Here is a 22,706-nt window from a genome sequence, read left to right as displayed (position 1 = left end):
TGTCAGAATACACAGTGCATCACTGATTTGGTGGCAAAACCATTTGGTGGAGGACCTACTCAATATTAGACAGGTGGGTCATAACGTTATGGCTGATTAATGTATGCAGCCAGTGGCTCGCGAATGCTTTATGGACTTTTATTTTGACACGCAATTTGCAACCCGGAAGTGGTCATATAGTTGATTGACACACACTTATGTTGGCGCGTGCAGGCGCAGATGTGGTAGCTAGGGAAGGGAAATAAATCATACAAAATATTAAGTACACTGAAGAAAAGGGAAAAAAAGCTTATTTCGCGATGGAGTTGGTGAACCAGATGTTGGTGGAGCATCCGCAGCTGGTGTACAGCGGGGTCGGGGCCGCAGCGTTTCTCACCGGCGGCGCGCTTTTTTACACAATCACGAACAGGTACTGCCGTGTCTCGCGCGCGCGCCCTGCCTCACGCGCTCAGGCCCGGTGCACGAGCCTGAGACAGTTACACACTTTACTTTGTAAATATGCCCATAAAACAGCATAATTTCTTTGTTAATAATGCATAACTACTTTTATGTACAGTGTGGTTGGACGTTTTTTCGCATTCTAACCGAGTAGTTTGTAGTTAAAGCTGTAATAGCAGTTAGCTTAGCTACCGTTTCATAGCGGTTTTATAACTTATTACTTTTTTTCCCTACAAAATCTCACACAAGTGTCATTAACATGATCAGCTTCTCCTCCTGCTGGAGAATTTAGATAGAAAAGTGAATATAAAAAAAAAACAGTTATCACAGTAAGTGCTTTCTAGTTGATTTTATTCAAACTTTACATTTAGTCATGCAAATGAGGCTTTAACTGTTTAAAGTAAGCAAATGTATTGTTATTTTGAGTAAACAAATATCTTGTTTTTGGGTGTTAGTTGTTTTTTGTTTTGTTTTTTTGTTTTTAGTGACAAAAGGCTTCCAATAGTCTCAAGAAGAGATATATAATTCACTGTTATTAAATATGTCCCTTTTTTCTATATAAAGTCTATATTACGGTAGGAATAGATGGCGAAGGGGTTAGCCCTGTGTCCTTGCACCCCCAGGGTTGAGGGTTCGATTCCCATCTCGTGTCTGTGTGCATGTAGGTTGTATGTTTCAATACTTAAATAAAAATTGGTATTGAATTCTACTAAAACCAAATATATGTTGTTTACAAATTCTTACACTCAGTCGCTGCCTCAAATTAGCACTTTACAGGGACAAGAAATAGAGACGGTGTCTAGCTACAAATATCTAGGTTTTTTATAAGATGAAGAGCTTTCTTTTAATTCCCATGTTGTTAGTTTGGTGCAAAAACTTAAAGTAAAATTAGGTTTTTATTATAGAAATAAGGCTTGTTTTAATCTTAAAGCAAGTAAAGAACTGGTTGCAGCCACATTTTTATCTGTTCTTGACTATGGTGACATTCTTTATATGCATGCTTCAAAGTCTGTTTACTGGACTCTGTTTCTCACTTTGCACTACGTTTTATAACTGGTGCTAAATACTCTACACACCATTGTAATCTGTATATCTTATCTGGTTGACACCCATTGACGGTACGCAGACAGCTTTATTGGTTCATTTTCATTTACAAACAGTTGTTGGTTTGTTACCATCATACTTAGCTGTTTTTTTATTGTCTATAATTAATAGATATAATCTTAGGTCAAATAGTGTAATTCTATTTAATGTGCCTATGGTTAGAACAAAATTTGGTAAAAAAGCTTTTCAGCTTTTATAATGTCCCTTCAACTTGGAAAGAACTTCAGAAACAGTTAAAAGTTAATAGGTTTCTGCTGTTGTAAGGGTGGCTTATATGGTTTATCAAGAAGATATACAGCGGAATCTTGCTTATAAATGCCTTCTCTTATGAATTTTTATCTTAAGAATTGAAATTTTGCAAGAAATTATCATCGGCATGCATACGTTAACCTTATTGACATTCGCCGAAAAAAAAAAACTTGTTTGGTCAGTGAAAAGCAATATGAGTTTACATTTTTTTTTTCAGTCACGAAAGCTGTTTTAAAAGAGACAACCCACATTACCGATGTTGGCTTCGGCATTCATCTAAAAGTTATGTGATTTTTTGCATGTTTGTGTAATATTGATAATATTTTTAGGTGGCTTAAGCTGATTATCCACATTTACATTACTTCTTACAGGAAAATTCGTATCGCAGTATGAATTGTCACCTTAAGAATTTGTCTCCATTTTGCAAAACAAAGAAGGAAAACCTGGTTAACATGTTCTGCTGTGATTAGGGTGGTTTATATGGTTTAAAAAAGAGATTAAGATGCACAGCAAAACCTCGGCATACGAATGCCCTCCATTATTAATTTTCACCAAGAATTTTCATTAAGAAATTTGCATTGGAAAACTAGCTAAACTGCGACTAAGATTTGCTTACCTCTGGGAGCCGTAGACACACAACTTTGTTTGTGTCAGTGGAAAGCTAATCGACACGAGTTTGTGAAATTTCTTTCTTCAGCAAAAGCTGTCTCAAAAGAGAAGTCTTGTCGCCTCCGGCATGCTTTCAAAAGCTGTGGTATTTTTCACGTTTTTGTATGTTGTGATATTTATTTTCGAGTGGCTTTTATTAATTATATGCACTTACATTATTTCTTATGGGAATATTACCTTAAGAACTCGTCTCCAGAGCAAATAAAATTTGTATTGCAAGGTTGTATATCTCCGCTGTATATCATAATGGCACATGTGTAAAATCTTTTTAAAGTATGGCACAAAGCGATCGTTTCAAGTGCACAGAGCTTAAAGCTTCAGATAATGTGAACATAAAATAAATAAAAACTGTAAATTATTACTATTATTTTGCCTTTGCTACAGTTTACGAGAACAAGATGATGTACAGAAATTCCCGGGGACACCCCGATACGACATTATCATGATGCCTAGCTGCTGATTTGATTTATATTGCAATTCATGATTTCTAGATTTCGTTTTGCTCCTGTGTGAGTGGTTAAGAGCACAAACTGTATGATTATAGAGGAACAGCAACATTTTGCTGTCTTAAATGCTATCATATAAATAAAAAATGAATAATAAAAAAATCTGAATCGATTCAGACCCATGTCTGTAATGCACCATACAAAAAAAAGGTTTTGAATTTCAAAGCTTGTATAAAACTCTCTTCCTGTAGTGTTGTATTACCATAAAGTTTTTAATAACATTGTGTGTAAATACATTAATCTTCTCAAATGTTTTTTTTTTTTTTCGTAGGAAGAAACCAACGCACGTGAAGGTGAATTGTTGGTTCTGTAATCAGGACACAGAGGTTCCTTATGGAAACAGGAACTGCTGGGACTGTCCGTACTGTGAGCAGTACAATGGCTTCCAAGAGGTAATGTTTTATTCAAGAAGCGTAATGAAAATGCACATTACTTGTCGACTCGGTCCTGAACTGTCCTGTCATTCATTTTTTTTCCCTCATTTTTTTATTTACAAAAAATAACAGAATGGTGACTATAACAAACCAATCCCTGCGCAATATATGGAGCACCTCAACCATGGCGTGTCAGCTGGACTTCCAGTGTCCGAAACCCCGAAAACTCTGCAGTGGGTAAACTGTCAAATGCTGCTGTGCAAGAAATGCAACAACAACCAGGCAGTGAAGGTTAAGCAGCTGGCTTCATTCACACCCAGAGAGGAGGTAGGTCTGATTGAGTGATGTTCAGAGTGGTGAATGGACCTCTCAGGGCTAGAGCCTGGAACTCAGTATAAAGGTTTACCACTTTTTTGACTGTTTGGATAAAGATTCTAATGTTTTAAAAGCGCGACATGTGCAACTGTACAGTGAACCGCATGCCCGAGACTAGAGCAAGGCCAGAGTGTGTTAATTAACCAATCATTCACGAGAGGGAGTGCTGTTGTGCATATCTTTGCTAAACTTGCATGCATTGATAGGAATGAATGAGTAGCCACAAGATCTTGTGATGTACTTAAATGTATCGATGTGCGCATGCATGCCGTTTCAGAAGGCAGACACATCCATGTTAGACATAGTTAAAGATAAAAACTCACTATGAATGTGAACTGTCATGACATGTAAATCAATTCATTATTAAACAATGTGGCTTGTAGACTTAGTTCTACAGGAAACCAAAACAATAGACTAAGTAGCACACTGAACCTTTTACTGGTCTGGCCCACCCTTATTGATTCCTAAGATGTGCTTGACTAGCATCTATACCTGTGGATTCTTTTGTTGTCTTTTTTTTCTATCATTGTTTCTATACACTATAAAGTCTTCAATCTGACACCTTGTAAAGAGCCAGCACCTTTTATGATATAACATAGTCATTAAAAGTAAAGCAGCTGAGTTGATCGGCAGCTAAACGAAATCAGACTTAATTTTTACGGCTCGGTTGTCTCCCAACTAGCCGTTCACATAAACTGATATCATTGTGATAGGATAAAATCACCATGAATCGACGGGAACATCAACATGCTGTCACCAGTCTGGGAGTATTACAAGTCTTTTCAAAAGATGTCAAATTTGCAATATGCAAATTAATTTTTTCTACTTTTAAAGCAAAGCCACTAGAGAGCAATAATGAATAATTGAAGTATGAAAAGGGGCAGCAGCTAAATCCTGTAAGTTGACCCTCTACAGAAAATTGAAAAGATAAAACCATTATCACAAAAATTATAATGAAGAAAGAAATTAAGAGCGGTTCCCAGCCCAGGTTTACCTTACTGCTCCATGCACGCGTGCTGACCATGAGCGACTATTCAGCACGGCTGCACACATTGTGGATAATAAGAAAAATAGACCGTTTCTTTAATTTCTTTTATCTTTCTGATATTTATAAGGAAACTCCTGCCTCGCTGCTTACTAAAGAGCAGCCATGATTGGCTCGTCAAATACAAAGTGGCTGATGTTTGTGTTTATTTAAAAACGTTTGGTTTTGGTTTCAATTTATTTAAGAGTTAGTATGGTAGGACAATCACATGTTAGATAAGCATTTGTCAGAGCCCCCTGATGCTATTTAAGAAACGGAACATGTTTGCTAATTAGTCCAGCATAGGCTATTCTATTGGTTTCAGTTCTTTTATAATCTACATGAAATGATGTAAGAATGAAACCTGCTGCATATTTTCCCTTCCAATAAATAAAAGTTTTAAAGTTCTACTTTCTCAGACGTTCTCTTAATTATGAGAGGGCTCTATTTATTGCTATAAATAGTGAATAAATAAACAATACTACAAAATAAATAGAATAATAACCTGTGATCAGCGATCTGTGATCGTTATCTGCCGATTATGATTTCTGTGACTCGGGGCACCCCTAATTAAAATGTCATCCTCTCATTCTCCAGGAATAAACTTCCTTATGTTGATGAATGAGTCCTTTGCCAGAACCTGTGAACTTGTACTTGGTCTTGTCAGGGTTGATTACCTCATCATTCATGAGATAAATTCTTCCATTGTGTGTGCGTGCGCGCACCTTTACTTAATCATGATTAGATTACAAATGATCATAGTCATTCATCAACTCTAAGTACTGTAGAGAAAATCTCTGTGACAAACCTGTCTTTTGTTATTGACCGAAATTCTAAAACCATGAATCCATCTTCTGTCTTTTCAACTTTTCACTTTAAAACAGTCTCTCTTTTAAGTGTTCAAGATCTGTCAATTATATCTTAAAGTACAGAATTGTGCCTGGATGATATTGTGTTTTTTTTTTTTTTTTTTTTTTTGGAAAAGCATGCTGATGTCAATAAGATTTATTAGTTCCGCGTTCTCCTCGTACACTTCTGATTCTCCAGGTTTTTTTAACCTCAGCTTGCACAGATTCATCAATCAAAAGGTTTGATAAGAATCTCTTACCTGCAACTGACACTCAATTACTTATTTTCAGCGTCAGTCATCAATCCTGTCGTGGGTTAACTCTGAGTGGAATTGGCATTTGTGTTGTTGTTTTGAGCGTGTCTCACTTCAAAACCTGCTTTCATTCTTTCTGAAGGACAATTATGATGAAGAGATTGAAGTGTACAAACATCATCTTGAGCAGACGTACAAGTTGTGCAGACCGTGTCAGACTGCAGTGGAGTACTACATCAAGCACCAGAACAGGCAGCTCAGGGCTCTGCTCCTTAACCACCAGCTCAGACGCAGCCGAGATGCAGACAAAGCATTCGTCACGGTCAGTGCAGTGCTCGGTGTTTGCTGTGTGTTGCGGTCAATGTTACTTTTATTTATACTGTTCTTGAAGAAATATTTGTAGTGGTATTATTCTCACCTGTCTTTGATAATAATACTGCCCTGATTCTATTAGGATCAATAAAAATCCTGTCTCGAGGTGTCTAGTAGTTTTATGTGCATGGAGTTTGCATGTTCTCCACATACTTGGTGGGTTTCCTCTGGGTGTTCCGGTTTCCTCCCACAGTCCAAAGATATGCAGGTTAGGTTAATTGGCGTTCCCAAATTGCCCGTAGTGTGTGAATGAGTGTGTGTATGTGAGTGTGCCCTAATATGGATTGGCACCCTTTCCAGGGTATACCCTGCCTTGTGCCCTAAGCCTCCTGGAATAGGCTCCAGGTCCCCACGACCATAAATACAGGATAGAGCTGTATAGAAGATAAATGAGTGAGTATTGTGCCATTCCTCCATAATCTTACTTGGCACACAAATAATTTGTGACATTTGTTTAGTATTGTAATTAAATCTGATTATAAATATATAAATATAAGATCTTGATACCCAAAGTATCTCAATGCCAATCTAAATGGCACCTAGGTATCGTGATAATATCATATAAGGTAGTCCCTGGTGATTCCCCTCAATATTTTGTAGTAGTTTAATATTACGGTTATCCTCACACAATCATAACATTGTTAATGGCGCTTTAAGTTCCTTCATTAGTGATTATTAAACTTGATTTGTGTTAATTCCTCAAAAATAGACTTAATTGATGCTTTGGCTGTTTTTCGCACTCATACTGTACATGTGCATGGTTAGTCTTTCAGACTTGACGCACAAACTTTCCAGCCATGACCCATGTATGTACCAGCTCATGAGCTCTTCATGTCTGTTTGCTACAGAGCTCCTACACAGTCTCCAGCCCCACCTGGCTCATAGCGCTGCGTGCCCTGGCTTTCCTTGCTTGTGCTTTCCTGGTTGCGCTGGCTGTGTACGGATCTGGAGACACATCCTCCCCCTCGGATGGCTCCGACATCTTGAAGGGAGAAGTCGCGCCACCCAAACACGCTCTCCAAAATGACACCGAAGCCAAAGTTAATGACAGCACCAGTACCGGAAGCGGACAGATGTGGAGCGATTTGGTGAGCCTTCTTCCAGAAGAGGCTATACAGAACGCCAAACTGATCTGGGAATCTGGAAGCAACCATCAGATGGCCGTAGCTTCTGTCGGCCTTTTGACTTGCATCACCGGTGTCCTAATGGCAGGGCCTGTCAGGTGAAATGCACATTCATTATTGTTTTAATTTTTTTTTTATTAATGTATTAATTTTTTTTATACACATCCAGTTTGTCATGCTGTATTTGTAGTGTAACTTTATTGCATCTCTTCCTTTCCTGTCTGTTGAAGGTTAAGAAGAATTGACGCCTTCGCTTCTTTCCTTTGGCTCCTCGTGTTATGCCTGTACTTCGTTGAGTTCTACCTGAAGTCAGACATCCCCGATTGGCTGGACGTGATTAAGCTTGGCGCCACGTCCTTGTGTTGCTTGGTCGGATTCGCCGCAGCCGTGGCCACACGCAAGCCCGCGAGTCAGAGGAGAACCAGAGGCCGCAGGTCAGAATCTGAACAGTGACACTTCACTAAGCCATTTATAAGGAATAGTTGTGCAGGTTGCTTTGTAGGACTTCTGTTTCGGAGTACTGCATTTGCAATCATCATCTTTTCTTCTCCGTGGATGTAAACCTGCTATATGTTTGCAACCATCAGTACCGTCTCTTTCCTATCTTCATTATGCATTTTGTAGCTTTAGGAACAAAGTGGACCGGTTCCCCAAGAAGCATAACAATGGTCACACGTTTAAACACACAGTTGTTGTTAGCGGCACTCCAACCCTATTCAAATAGAATGCTAAACATTACTGCAATTATTATTATTATTATTTTTTTTTTTTTTTTGGTTAAATTTTTTTTTGTCATATCAGAGTTCCATCTGCAGCCAAAAATGCAGATCAGGAAGTAAAATGTGACAGAACCGACCACATTTTCCAGAGAATTAACGCACTTGTTGTTTTTTTGCTACATCCTGCATGTCTGTACAAAAACAGCACTTCCCTATTTGTACTGTTTAGTCTATCTAGTCCAATTTAGTCTTGCTGTCTTTCAGTGCTCCACGTATATTTGTTATTTATAATTATTTAATCTTTTTCAGGCATTTAAAATATTTCCATAATTTTTAAAATATGTAATATTTCATGGACAGATTTTCTTTATTTCATCACTACAGAAATGAGAACGTGAATTTTTAATAGCACAGCTGTGGAGTTATTTTAAATTATTTCGTCCAGAAAAATGGTACTTATACTTGACAGCAAAAAGTTGAAATTTATTTGAAGCTCAAGCTCTTTATAAAGCTGGTCAATTAATTTTCTACCGGTTCAAAAAACAGTACACTACTGTTTATATAATACTGATTATTCACTAAACATTACTAATCGAAGCATGCATTTAGTTGTGTGTGTGTGTGTGTGTGTGTGTGTGTGTGTGTGTGTGTTTTACTGTGTGGTGAGAAAAGCTATACTCAAGATGCTGGTAATTTAGTCTCAAAACACTATCCAACATTTACTTGAAGCTGGACTCGCTTTTAGTTTTTTTCCGATACCAAATCGTGTATGTTTATTGTATTTGAACACATTATGACGACGAGGGTTTCCTGAGGGAGCTGACCTGAAAAGTATTTCTGTGTTTTTGAGAGTTGGTGAGGTAAGCTGAGGTAATGCGGACCAAGTAAATGCTATTGAGAGACCAGCAGTACTAAAGAATCAGCATTATCAGCTCTGCTAAGACCAAGGAAGAAAAGAACATCTTAAAACGTATCCCTGTCTTTTGTTAAACATCTCAGCTAGCTTTTTTTTCCGTGTGTTTGTGTTTATTTATTTCAGAGACTTTTGAGTTTAGGTGGGTTTGTCTTCTGGTAAAAGGGCTATATGTATGTTTGCCTGTCTTATCCAAGTTGAATTTTCACGTATTTCGTGAACAGACATGTTTCATTTATTAATTCTTTTAGTAAACAAATGAAATTTTACTAGCAGGATTTGAATGGTCTGCCGAAGCACTGATGTCAAGTCACAGATTTTAGATACATAAGTATGATTATATGGCTGGGTTCCAGCATCAATGATTTAGCTGAAGGTTTTTTTTTTTCTCGGGACCCCATGCTACAGAGTTACAGGAGACACATGAAAACTTCAAGTTCTCAGCCAAAGCAGACAAATGTGAAAATAATTCTAGTCAGATGACCTAATTCCCTAAAAAGATAAAAGGAACTCGGATGTGAAATGTAAACTTTGACCTGTGAATTTTTAATTTATGAGGTCCTAGACTTGCGAACCAATAATATTGAAGGAAGAAATTTGTCATTATGTAGCACTCCCACCGAATATTTTTCCTCCATGTTTTTTTTTTTTTTTTTTTTTTTTTCCTGTTCCTTTGCGCACGTTTGAGAGAAAACAAATAGCCATCATGTTCATCAACACACTGGGGTTTTATAGTAAAATGTTTCTCTCTCTCGTTCTGCTAATATTTTTTTTTGTTTGCCAGTGTTGTGTAGTTGTGGTGTAATATTAACACTTTTTTAATTCACCATATTCTAACCTTTTAACATTGCCTCTATATTCTGACCGAGTTGAATTCATTAAGGCAGTATTTATGTATTATTGGTGGATGATAGGAGAAGCGATTCCCAACATCAGGGTATTTCATTTTATTTGTATTTTTTTAAAGAAAAACATTTCTATATTAATCCTACATTGAGAAAATACAACTGAAATGCGTTTAATGGAATTTGTAATAATGTAACAGCCCATGAATGTGGGATTGTAGGTGTAAAAGTACCTTTGGTAGGTTGTGTAGCCTCTGCATTACTGTGTCTCTTATTTCTTTGTAATTGTTGCATGTTCCTGTGAAGTTAAAGGTCCAATAAGTAAAATATTGAAGAGTAATGGTATAAGGACACTAAGGAAACGTAAACATTTCTGTCGTTCCATTATGGCTAAAGATCCTCGACTACTGTTTTGTGTCTAGGTTTCGTTACAGTGTCATGGTTTCACAGTTAATCACGGATGGTGCATAATTGATTGTCATTATTGACTTAAAAAAAAAAAAAAACTTTTTCCCCCCAGTCAAGTTTCTTACTTCAATGGCATTTGTCTTTCTGTGCCTAACTGTGACTTCACAAATATGGTGCATCCCTTCTGTTTGGACTCCACTAAATCATGCTGCAGTACCCTCTGCTGCTTGGTACAGGGGATGCGTACTGTTGTAAAAAAAACAAAAAACATTTGGCTTGTAAAATCGCTGTTTCAGGCCTGACATTTAAATAACACTATTTACCTAGAATTTTAAAGCTTCTTATATAGTTTCATTAACTTTTAAAATAGTTTTAATACTATAAAATCTGTAAAAAACAAAAAAAAAAAAAAAAAAAACTATTGCTGTTAGAGACATCGGACCATAAACATTAGTTCCATTGAATTAAATCGAATGAAAGATTGTAAAATTTCGAAAATTTTGTTTTTGCCTTCAAAAATGTAATCAAATCAACAGTCTACCTATGATTCACATCACTAGAGATGATATAGAATGCCATGAGCACATATTAATGTGGAGGACTTCATAATTTACTGTCAGTTAGAAACAAAAGATTTACGTTACAAAAAAAATTACAAAAATTACGTATCGTCTTGTCTGTTGTTGCTGATGGATCGCTAAAAAAAATAGCTCTTTTGTTCATACCTGTTTTTGCCGCTGTCTCTTACAATTAAATTATTACATGCTAATGCCAGGTGTAAACTTGACGACTGTCAAGAGACTTTTTACAAAGAATTTGCAATATATATATATTTTTTTACATTTCTGATTAACACCGTAATTAACATGAGTCATGTTTTTTAGTCCAGGCTGTTGTGCCATGAAAATCTTTAAGTGCAACACTCCTTTCTGAGATAGTTTGCACTACTCCCTTCTCATATTTTATATGAACACTATATATACACATGAAAATCTTTATACATTAAAAAATTACAATGGATTACTTATTGGACCTTTTAATTGTTTTTACTGTGATTTAAGGAGTGAAATTGACTTGAACAGTATAATGTGGAGTTTATTTGTGAAAACTGAAGAAAAGTGTCCTGACAGTATTGCTTATTGTATTCAGTGTATGACTGCTACATTACACTCGCATACAATAAGTTGCTTGTTATTGTTGTTAATGAGACTCCTCATTCATGGCTAAGAGCTGTAAGAAACGAATGAACATTTTATACAGCAAATGGTTCCATCCTTTCTTAATTGAACTTGAAATACAGCAACAATGTTAAATTAAGCTTGTTTATGCCCTTACTAGTTTAGTGAGTGACTGATTTTGACGGTTTCATTTTTTTGCTACAACATAATGTGATTTTGTTCCAGATTTTTGTATTCATATTGTATCAGGCTAGTTTGTAGTTATGGTGTGTAAACGATATGTATTCATGCACTTACATAGAGTTATAATTAACAGTTTTCCATAATTATGAGCTAAGTAATTAATTAAATATATTAAAATATATATTGAAAAAAATAATAAATTGATTACACTACATTATGCTGAGACTTAATTTAAACTACAAATAGTAATGTGTTTATGTGGAGACAATGATGTAACCAGTATTGATTTCAGTGGTTGGGGGATTGTGAGAAAAGAAGAGAATTAAACAGTAGATTGTGATACATTTATTCTAGTTGCTGCAGAGGTGCTATTTCATATATTTGAAAAGAAATTAAAATATAGACAGACCTGTTTAAACCTAAATCTATGTGTATACATTGGTTGTAGTCTCCCATACTTCTTAAAACAGATTATAAGATTATTTGGCATGTGTGAGTGTACTCCTTGTCATCCCATACCAGATTATAATATTTTAAATTAAAACAAATTACAAGGGCTGTACTGAAATTAATTCAGAAGTGGATATACTTATTTTTATTTAATTTTATTTTAAAATAAACTTACATAAGTGGTTCAAATTGCTCAAGTTCCTCTGTACAAAGGTACTACTCAGCATAGCCATCACAAGCGATTTAACTCTTGAATCCATTTTAAAAACCCCTTTGTCACAGTTGGTCTCCCACTGTGCTACAGAATGTTTATGGAGATGCCACGTTTGACATAATCAATGTGCACAGATGGATGAAAATATTTAAAAAAGTGGAAATCAGCATTCAAGACAAATTGCGCAGCGGGAGACCATCACCCGCAGCAAAGGGGATTTTCAAAGAAAATTTGAGAATTGCATTCAATGATTGGGCAAATGTCTCACTTGTAATGGAAGTTGAAGTAGGAGTTAATTAAAAGGTTATGCCCGCTTTTCCATTACTTTCGGAACAGCCCTCATAAATCATAAGTGAACATAAGCTAAAAAAAATGTGAGAAAAAGTTCGCCACTGAGACGTTAATGTTTAATTGAAGTGTTTTGGTGTTTTTTTTTCTTTTTTTATTAATTTGAAGCAATGATTGTAAACAGTCTTGGAAAAATAAATGCCCAAGATGAACATGTGCTACTAAAAAAAAGAAGCAATTATTAGTTATTTACTACTGCATTATGTATTCATGTTTCAAGGTATTATGTGTTGAAATGAAAAAAAGCATGTGTGAATAAATTATATTTGTTCCTCTATTGCTTAAACGCTGCCCTTGTATGTATTTTTGCTGTAACAAATAAAGCACTGTAAAATGGGAAGTGTGTTTTTTTTTTTTTTCTTTTCTTTTTTTTCCCCTGGGTATTGGATCACTTTTTATTAGGTATGAAAGCATCGTGCCACTCACAACTTGGTTCACTTTCTTGATTTAAAAAAATGTCATGTACCCTTTGTAGGATGGGTACATAAACCTGCTGTTGTGCGTTTTTCAGATGACTGACTTTCATCCACAAACTCCATTGTTGCATAAAGTAAAGCTTTTCATGACGGAGAGGAGCTGAAGAGATGAAGACATGTGAGAGATGGGTTCAGTACTCATCCGCTCGTTTCTTTCAGGTATCTGTCTGGCAGTTCTTTTGGGACATACTGCAGTGGTCAGTCCCCGATGGTGTCTGGATCATCTACTTTTATCCCGACTCCTCCTCCCAACCTGGCACAGCTCCTCGCTCACCAGCAGAGCCAGAAAACTCGTCGAGCGTCACCTTCCTCACTGCCAGGTCGTCTCAACAGAGCCCTCTCACTTGGCACCATGCCATCCCTCGCCAGGCAAGGTTAGACTGTCTCCTGCTTGTACATTTGCTTTTTTGTTGTATCTGTATGTCTTTATCAGCCATTTTAAGTACTATAAATTCTAAGTGTATTATTAATGAAATGCATGCGAAGGGATTTTTATTTGGAAACATTTTAATTAGTTTAGTTAATAAATAATTCTTTAATACTGACTGCCTTTCTCAGCCTCTGCAGCCTGTTTCAACAACGCCCACTGTTTATTAATATTCATAAACAGTAGGGGTGTAACAGTCAGGATTTGCAGTATTGGCTTTAGGTTATAAAGAATATTTTGAATTTTTTTTTAATAAAGAATAATTTTAAGAACTGCTTTTTTAAAATCCTAAGCAATTAAAAATAATGCGCCTGTTTTCGTATTAAATTACAAGAATGAAAAATGGGTACAAACTTATTATTGTACATGTAATTATTTTTTAGAATTATTAGTTTTTCATATATTGTTATTGTAAGCTGAACATATCTTGAACATAAATAAGACTATAAATTCTTGCAAGCAAATTGAGCAATCAACATCCCTTACCTGAATAAAATACTTTTTTGTAGTATTCCTAATTATTTTATTTATTTATTTTTACAGTTTAATCTTGGATTGCGATCATAATTCGTTCCAGAAGCATGCTTGCATATCAAAACACTCGTATATAAAACCAAATTTTTCCAAAAGAAATAATGGAAACTCAGATGATTCGTTCCACAACCCCAAAATATTCATATGAAATTATTAATACAAAATATTAAGTAAACATAAAACAAATTAAACTGCACTTTATTTTTCAAAAGAATCGTTGCTGTGTAAAACGAGAGAAGAAGAAGGGGGGGCTAATGTGTGAAACGACTTTCACTATCTCACACACACACACATTAACGGAATCACTGCTTTCTGACAAAGTCAGAGATTCCGGAAATCGAGTCTTTTACAAGGAATTTCTCTAATGATACTTGCTTTTGGATTCTGCAGAAATGTGACGTTAAACAGAATCATTTCATTTCATGCACTGCTACAGCCTTTAAAAAAAAATTTCTTTCCAGAGGCTGTTGTGGCAGTACAGTTACTAAAGAGCAGTCACTTGTACATATAGAAATTATGCGCATGCACATACACACATGGTCACAGTGTTATAGTAAAAAGTAAACAGGTGCACGGATATTGACTATAGGAGTGACCCACACGACCTTGCTCGTCTAAGAATTGTTTAAAAATATTGCTTATCTTGCAAAAAAAATTATATATATATATATATATATATATATAATTATTTTTTTTTTCTCTGCTACACTAATGCACTTATCTCAGGATTTCACTAGTGCTTGCGTACAACAGGGTAGAAAATCTTCTTAGTACACTGGAGCCATGATCAGACTGCTTGCTTCGTGTCTGAAATGCTGGCCTCCCAGGAACTCCTTTAATGGCCCAAACATATGGAAATTGCTTGGAGCGAGCTCATGACTATGTGGGCGATGTGCCAAAAACTCCCAGCCGAGTTCTGGTAATGTGCAAGTGGTGCACAGTTTCCAAGGTTCATGTGTTCCACTTATTGAATGTTTACTGGGTTCTCAGCCAGAATCATCATTTACAGATGTAAAGCATTCATTGCAAATGTTTTATTGCATCATTCAAATAGTTTACTGCAGCCAAGAGTCTTATCGCCGAACCGTGCTTGATGTTTTCTGTTAATGTCAGTCGGTTTCTCTGCCTTCATTTGCAAGGGATTTCATCACAAGTCCCAGTTTGACATGAACGCCCCTTATACATTCCTTCACTGCACAGTCACATTTTTGCATTGCAATGCATCGTGCTATGATCCAACATTATGCCCCTTATATTTCCTTATTGATAGGTTTTTTATACTCTAATTTGTTATTTTGACTTTGCTTCAAGTGTGGGACACTGTTAAGTTTTTCAAATGACTCCGGTGCAGAAGTAGATGAATGGTGTTGGATTTTGAATTACACATTAAATTGGAAGTTTTTGTGAATGGAAATCTGTTCTCAGTACAGGAACAGGTCTTAAATGTTTCATAATATAATACCAGTTGGATTTGTTCAAATAATATGTTTGACTATATAATGACAGTGGGAGGGGTTGTAATTTGTACATTCCAACTCCTTAATCTCAGCTTTTGATATTTATTCTATAATAAGAAACTTTTTAACTAGAAATTGTTGCATGCTTAATTTTACAATTCAGTCAAGTCGAGAAAGAAAATGGAATTAGAATAGATGGAAAATGGATTAATTTTATTTTTATGCAAACTAAAAAACTTAACCATGTCACTAAATATAATAGTTATTTATTAGTCTTGTAGTCTGTCAGACTTCGTGCCTCCTCTGTGTGGCGTTGTGTTGAAACCTATAATAATGACTGTGCCAACCACCCTAATTCCTAATATCATGCTTTTTATGTATTGTTGCTCTGTCAGAAACTTACAAATGTAGATGATGTGCAAGAGAGACTGCATTTTTTTTTCATTGCTAGAAGCAGAGGGCATGTAACAGAAAGCAGTCCATTGAGGAGATATTTGTCCTGTGTCTATATGGGCCTCAGGCTTTGAGCCAAACTGTGAAAAGAATCTGTGAATGTGCTGTCATGCAGAACCTGTGAAGGGTTGATGGGTAGGATACGGGTCAATGCCTGTTTGAACAGAACAGGGAACTTGCTTCACTCTTCACTTCAGGTGTGGCCGCACCTTTAACAGGAATTTTGCCATCTGCCAAATCGTCTAGGTTGAGAAGTAAGCTGTCGTTCAGATGGTTACCTTTATCATAATGGGATTTTCCCATAAGTACCACGTGTCGGGTTACAGGAAGTTACTTTATCTGTCGTTGAACAGAAACTTGTTTCCTCATCTTGCAATGTTTGACTTCTGTTTGCAATTTTCTGCCCAATTGCAAATGACTGCGCTTTTACATGCGCCAGAAGCCCACTGTGTGGCTTTTTTAAAAACTTTTAAATCCAGGGATAGGGTAAGTCTCAGGGAGTGGTATTGAAATGACTGTTATGCCTTAAAGGATATGGTTTGTTTCATGTTCAGATCCTCAGATAAGAGTTTGGTGAACTGCAGTCTCCTGTAATCAGAAACAGGCCAAGCAGGTGTGTTAGAACATCAGCTAGTGTTGGCCCTTGGCTCACAAAGCTTTTAATTCATGATTGGACAGGACATGTCTGGTATGTTCCTTTAATAATTGGCAGAAGTGTAATTATTTCGGTTCGGTTTTTGGAATCATGGGCTTTTTTTTCCGTTTTGAGAGAATTGTAAGTAATGTATGTAAAATTCTTCAAAATTGGCATTAAAATGTATCTGTACTAAACTTATGTATTCACTTGAAATAATTATTGATAAAGAAATAAATTGCATTTTAATAAGAAACAGAAATAAGTTAAATTGTTGTTGAGGCATGCACATCCATCAATTCTTTTTCCTGATAGAAACTTGTTAACTTATTGACAGAACCTGCGCTTTTATAAGAGGGGAAACAATTTTGTTGTAACCTTGAGTAAGCTGTATTACGTGTGCCAGTTATCTCTCAATTAGATCACAGTTTGGTTTAATTGCAAAGAATATCTGTGGCATGCTTGTTATTTGGCTGATTTCACAGGGTGAGTGATATAGATTTTCACAGTTGTGCAAATATTCAATAAAACCTGTTGGTTTGGTTATTGCTTTTATATAATGACTCTGTAACACTAAATTAATCTAGAAAATCTTTTTGTGCACAATATAGTGCATATTAATTCGTACATCCATGTTAAAAGAGCCCCTTCTACTATCGTTTTTCTATCATCTGGCAACCTTTATATAGTAAATTTAGTCATGTCCAATTCCACCCCCCACAACCCAATCATGTTGGGGCACTCCGACATCAGCTACCAACCTCGGTGTGCAAAGGCTAACGTGTTTCCTCTGCCGCATCTGAAACCGCTGACCGTGTCTTTTCAAACTGTATCTCATACACCATCTGGAAGTGTGGTAACACTTAGAGGACAGCGTTATCCCATTCCGTGCACTTGTGTGAGCTTATAGACAGTTTGTGTCATTAGACATCCATGATTGGTTGGTGTCGTGATGGTTGATGTGGGAGTGTGAGAGATCTCTAGGTACCCTGCTAGGGATGGCTGTAGCATCAGCCAGGAAACAAACTTGCAATCTTTGTATGATAGTGGCAATCTTTGTATGATAGTGGCAATACTGCTGCCACTATCTTAAGGACTTAACTTGTTTTAGAAATAATAAAATATGGGATCTTTTAAGTCTTAAGGTATATTGCTCAAAATATATAGTTTGCCATGTCCATTGATGTCACTAACTATATTGTAGCAACGATTTCTAAAACTAGGAAGTGGAATTTTTACATGGCAGCCGAAGACGTGGACCAATTTAATAAAACAAAGGAGATCAGAATTAACTATTATATGCCACATAAATAAGTTTAGATAATTTGTCCTTACTCTGGAAAAGGGCATAAACAATTTGATACTTTATACAAACTAAAAAGAGATGCAGTGTTTCCACATAAAACACAAAAATCCAGGCACCTTAATACTTCCACCATATTGAATTTAGTTGGTCATGATCTAATATTATTAAAACTGTAGATGAAGCTAACGTGTCTGCATACCCAAATTCTACTTGTAATACCTTTTAAAATACAAAGGTATAACAGGAATACATGTATATTATGAGTTGCCTAGCATTAAATATGGTTTGGTCAAAACTGTAACTTCCAGCCACACACTCCAAGTAGTTTCAGCTAAGTGATTTGACACTCTAACATGCCTTTTTGTCTTCCTCTCAATCATCATCTGGCTCTCCCCAGTCTGTCTCCAGCCATGTTGATGGGCTTTTGTATGGCTGCCGTAGTCTATGTTTGAGTCACTGCTGGCACTTTTTTGAGTGTAGGTAGATATTTCTGGAATGAGCACTCAGGAGAGAAAAACCTGGGAGGAGTTGGTATAAAATATAGGTTTGGGGTGGCTCCAAATATTTCCTTTATAAAGGCGAGTAAGTGCAAACACATTTTAGCTGCGCATTGTCTGTATGGTTTAATGGATGCTTTCAGACAGTTTTTGCTCCCCTAGTCACCATGCTGAGTGTTCATGCTCTGGTGTTGATTTGCAAGTCTCCAGGTGTTGGAGCAGATTGGTTTCACAGCCTTAATGCAGCTGTGGTGACCCACTGAAGAGCTGCATTCTGCATAAACACACCAGCTTGCACTTGGACTCTGTTTGCCTTATGTATCTTGTTCCAGGTCTTTACAGGCTCTGGTGAAACAATAACATTCAGTCATGTCATGCTAGGGAAAAAAATGAGCATGCTGATCAGTCATGCTTGTTGTTTCTCAAAATAACCCAAATGAAGCATTGAAGCATATCATGATCAGTATCTGTGGAAAATAATGTTGATTTATTTGCTGTCTTGGTGTTTGTTCACTGTAGATTCTGGTTTCCTGTTCAGCGGGAGTAGGCCGTCATCACAGTGCAAAGACTCTCCTTCTTCAGGTAGCATACATGCACTAATTATGAGTAGAATCTGTGGACAGATTGGTACTGGAAATTATTTTAATCTCCTTTTTTTTTTTTTTTTTTTTGGTTTGTTTAGATTATTTCTCTCTGAAGTCAGGAAGTCGGCCCTCCTCCCCTGCTCCCTCCCCTGCACCATCTGTGGCAGGTTCGGTCACGTCCTCCTCCAGCTCAGCCAGGCAGCGGCGGCCGCTTATCAGTCCAGCACGACTTAACATCAGTGGGCAGAAGCTGCAGCTTTTCTCCACTCCACTGGAATCCAGGAGTCTTTCACCTCAACCTCCATGTTTGTCAGAACTGAACTACTTCAACAGCAGAGTATTCATGCCTGATGTTCCTCATTACCCCTCGCACAATCATGGTACATAGACTTTGAAGTTGTAAGAGGAAGTATTATTTTTACTATTCCAAAAAAAACCTAAGCGCAGAAGTATATGCTATGCGTTTGCTTAACCCCTTAAATATTAAAATGAATAAGAAAGTTTATATGTTAGAATGTTAACATCTTTAAAATGAAAAACATTTTTAAAACAATAAAATTGTGCATCTCTGTCAAAATAAAAATGTGTGAAATGTGGATAAACCATACTATATAGGGTGCCACCACAACTGGCAAAGTGTTGTGGCATACTTACTTTGGCTAAAAACTGCTAAAGCACATAAAAACATTACATCCATATTTCACACTTTTTGTGACTGAGATTTACAATTTTAATTAAAAGACTTTTAAAGATTTAAACATTCTAAGAACTAAACTTTCTAGTTAATTAGAATATTTAAGTGTTAAGCAAATGCACACCATTTACTGAAATTCATTCATACACCACATTCCTCTGGATCATTTGCCATGCAGAAGAATGTGACGTATAAATGGATTTCAGTTTACATTAAAAATCTGATTACAAAAACTACATGATGACCCCTGTTGGTAGTTATGGTAAGATGGAGGAAAATTAGGGGTGAGATAATAAATATCCCCACACCACCCCTTCTTATATTGGAGAAAATACTTGTTAAACCGATTTTGTATAATCCTTATTTCCATATTGCTTATTTTTCTTGCACCATTTTTATCCTTTCAGACTTGGGTTCTCTGTTTGAGGATGGCAGTGTCTTTGGAGATGCAAAAAACAAAATGAGCAGCTCTTCAGGGTCATCCAACTGCCATGTGGACACAACCACAGGGAATGAAAATGACGCCAAGACCAAATGGAAAGGTAAGAAACAAGTACAGTACTGGAGCTGAATCTTAGTGTTATTGCCATCAAAGCTAGTCAAATTCTGTTTAACTTGACTATTAAGTCAAATACTTGTTCCATCTAAAGTTAAGTCATTTATACTTTTTTTTTTTTTTTTCTGCAGGTTGTTTTGCCAAATCCATATGGCCGGGTCTTTTGGTCACCAGCTTGACTGCCAACTTAACCTTTATATCATTCTATCTTTACTGCAACTGGAGATGAAAATGGGGATCACAAATGTCAAATTATTGATTGCCTCATAATGTGATGTACGCTCTGATTAGGTGCTCTCAACCTCTTTTAGACTGGAACGGTCTACAAAATAGGGTTTTACGCTACTGGTAGCTACTTGCTTGTCTTGGCAAATTCTGCGATCCAAAAAGAGGTCTATTTTGTGCTAAGTCAGCATTTAAGAACACTTAAATAAACTAAGCAGTATTACAGTAAGTACCAGTTATGTTCTGCTCACAAATAGAAGTGAGCATCCCATCATGCGGAGATCCATAGCAAACATTGCTTTCATAAAGATGTCTGAACTAAAGCAGCATGTTGTGATTAGCTGAAGAGAATTAGCCTTTGTGGTTTATTTTAACTGAGCATTCAGCAGGCTACATGAGGTGCTATTGTACTGTATAATGATATCTTTCTATGATTATTACAAGTCTTTAAGTGGAATGCTATAATGTGAGAAATTCTGTATGATTGTGCTCATACTTATATTTTCAGTAAATTACTATTGAAAGGAAGCAAAAACTTTTGAATGTCTCCAGTTCAATACGCTGAACAGTTCAGGCGTACCCGTGTACTTCCTTCACACAGCTACACATTTATGTAAATATTTTATTCTTTGTGATTTATAAACACAACGTATTACACTACATGTACACTCAATTGATAAATTCAGAACATGATTATTTTATATTTTGTTTCAGTGAAACATACTAAATATTCCTCCTCAGATTAAGCTGAAATCATGAGTGAATACTAAAGATCTTAATAACGGGATTTGATTTAAAATAGTTAAAGTATTAACATTCAAACTTAGAAGGTTAATGTTCTATACTTTGTTGCAAAGGAATGCAGTGTTTTTTTTATTTAGCAATTTTTGTTTTCACTGTGCACAATTCATGGCAAGCTCTGGTGTGTATGAATTTATACAATGTGAATGTGTATGGTGAATTTTCAATGACTAATCACGGGTATGTTAAAACCATAAATACACTGTCAGTTAATAACAGCCTGATAAAGCCAGGTTACGGTTTGTAAGTTACATAAATGGGACATTTTGCCTACTTTTGCATGCTCTTTGTGTGTATGAAACAAATGTATGTGTGTAATGAAGTTTGGTTATATTAAGTGTCCCAATTGTCTAGTTGTGATCTAGTTTATCAAGTTGTGAGATTTTTTTTGTCAATTATAATTGATTCCCTGAAGTGTTATTTAATGAAATAAACAGCACAACTGCAGAATAAAATCTCATGTTTCAAATTAAGACAGTGTGAGATTTCTATACTAAATAATATTTTAGGGGCTCAAGAAAGAAATTTCATTTTAGTTGGCATAATCTGTGACTGATTTACTTTCACTGATTCACATACTAATCTTAGGATAAATTTCAGTCACTTATCTTCTATACCACTTTATCCTGTATTCAGGGTCATGGGGACCTAGAGCCTATCCTAGGAGGCTTTGAAGCACACTTATTCACACACTACGGGCAATTTGGGAACGCCAATTAGCCTAACCTGCATATTTTTGGACTATGGGAAAATACCAGAGTATCTGGAGGAAACCCACCAAGCACTGGGAGAACATGCAACTCCATGCACACAGGGACAGCAATCGAGCCTGGCCGGGACTCGAACCCGGACCCTGGCACTGCAAGGTGACAGTGCCAACCACTACACCACCATGCCACCTGAGGATAAATCAGATTGTTCAAATTGCAAAAGCTTTTATAGATTATAAATTGATCTGTCATGAGATTATCATGTTTTTTTTTTATAACCTCATCAGTATTATTGAAAATTTCAATTAAGGCATTGCTACTTTCCAAAAAAAACCCTGCATTTTACCAGCTGGAAGGAACTATTGAGATTTACATTAGGTCCTTTTATCTGTCATTATGCCATTCATTTCAAATTGTTAATAATAATACAGTGCTACTTATAATAATAAAACTAAACTTTTTTAGCTTTTTCAACTGTTTCTGATAAAATATGAAGTACAGCTGGCAATGGGGCATCATCTCTCAATATCGTATAACTTACCGGTGTTTCACATGTGGGATAGATCTACATGCGCAAGCAAACATACACGTGTGGTTTTGTATGTGTAGGCAAATGTGCATTATTACTCTTGGCTTTTAAGGAAATGATTGTAGTGTTGAAATAAATGCTTTATTTTTGTAAGAATCTATTATAAGTGTCAACACTTCACAGTGACCATTTCCAAATGTTTTATTTAATGTTTAATCGGTTACAGGA

General features: G+C 36.2%; 1 protein-coding gene across 1 annotated transcript; it reads left to right on the top strand.

Annotated features, from left to right (window-relative positions):
* Window positions 1–200: 200 nt before the first annotated feature.
* On the top strand, window positions 201–21,712 carry tmem201 (transmembrane protein 201). Its single transcript, XM_053482763.1, has 11 exons — window positions 201–409; window positions 3,238–3,358; window positions 3,473–3,667; window positions 5,984–6,163; window positions 7,062–7,435; window positions 7,568–7,771; window positions 13,231–13,445; window positions 18,899–18,961; window positions 19,062–19,343; window positions 20,065–20,199; window positions 20,345–21,712. The coding sequence occupies exons 1-11, from the start codon at window positions 300–302 to the stop codon at window positions 20,440–20,442; spliced, it is 1,977 nt and encodes a 658-aa protein (XP_053338738.1). The 5' UTR covers window positions 201–299; the 3' UTR covers window positions 20,443–21,712.
* The last annotated feature ends 994 nt before the right edge of the window (window positions 21,713–22,706 follow it).

Source organism: Clarias gariepinus, chromosome 22, assembly GCF_024256425.1.
Source record: "Clarias gariepinus isolate MV-2021 ecotype Netherlands chromosome 22, CGAR_prim_01v2, whole genome shotgun sequence".
Lineage (NCBI taxonomy): Eukaryota > Metazoa > Chordata > Actinopteri > Siluriformes > Clariidae > Clarias > Clarias gariepinus.
The sequence above is the reverse complement of the archived record's forward strand: the minus strand, read 5'-3'. Positions and strand labels throughout refer to the sequence as shown.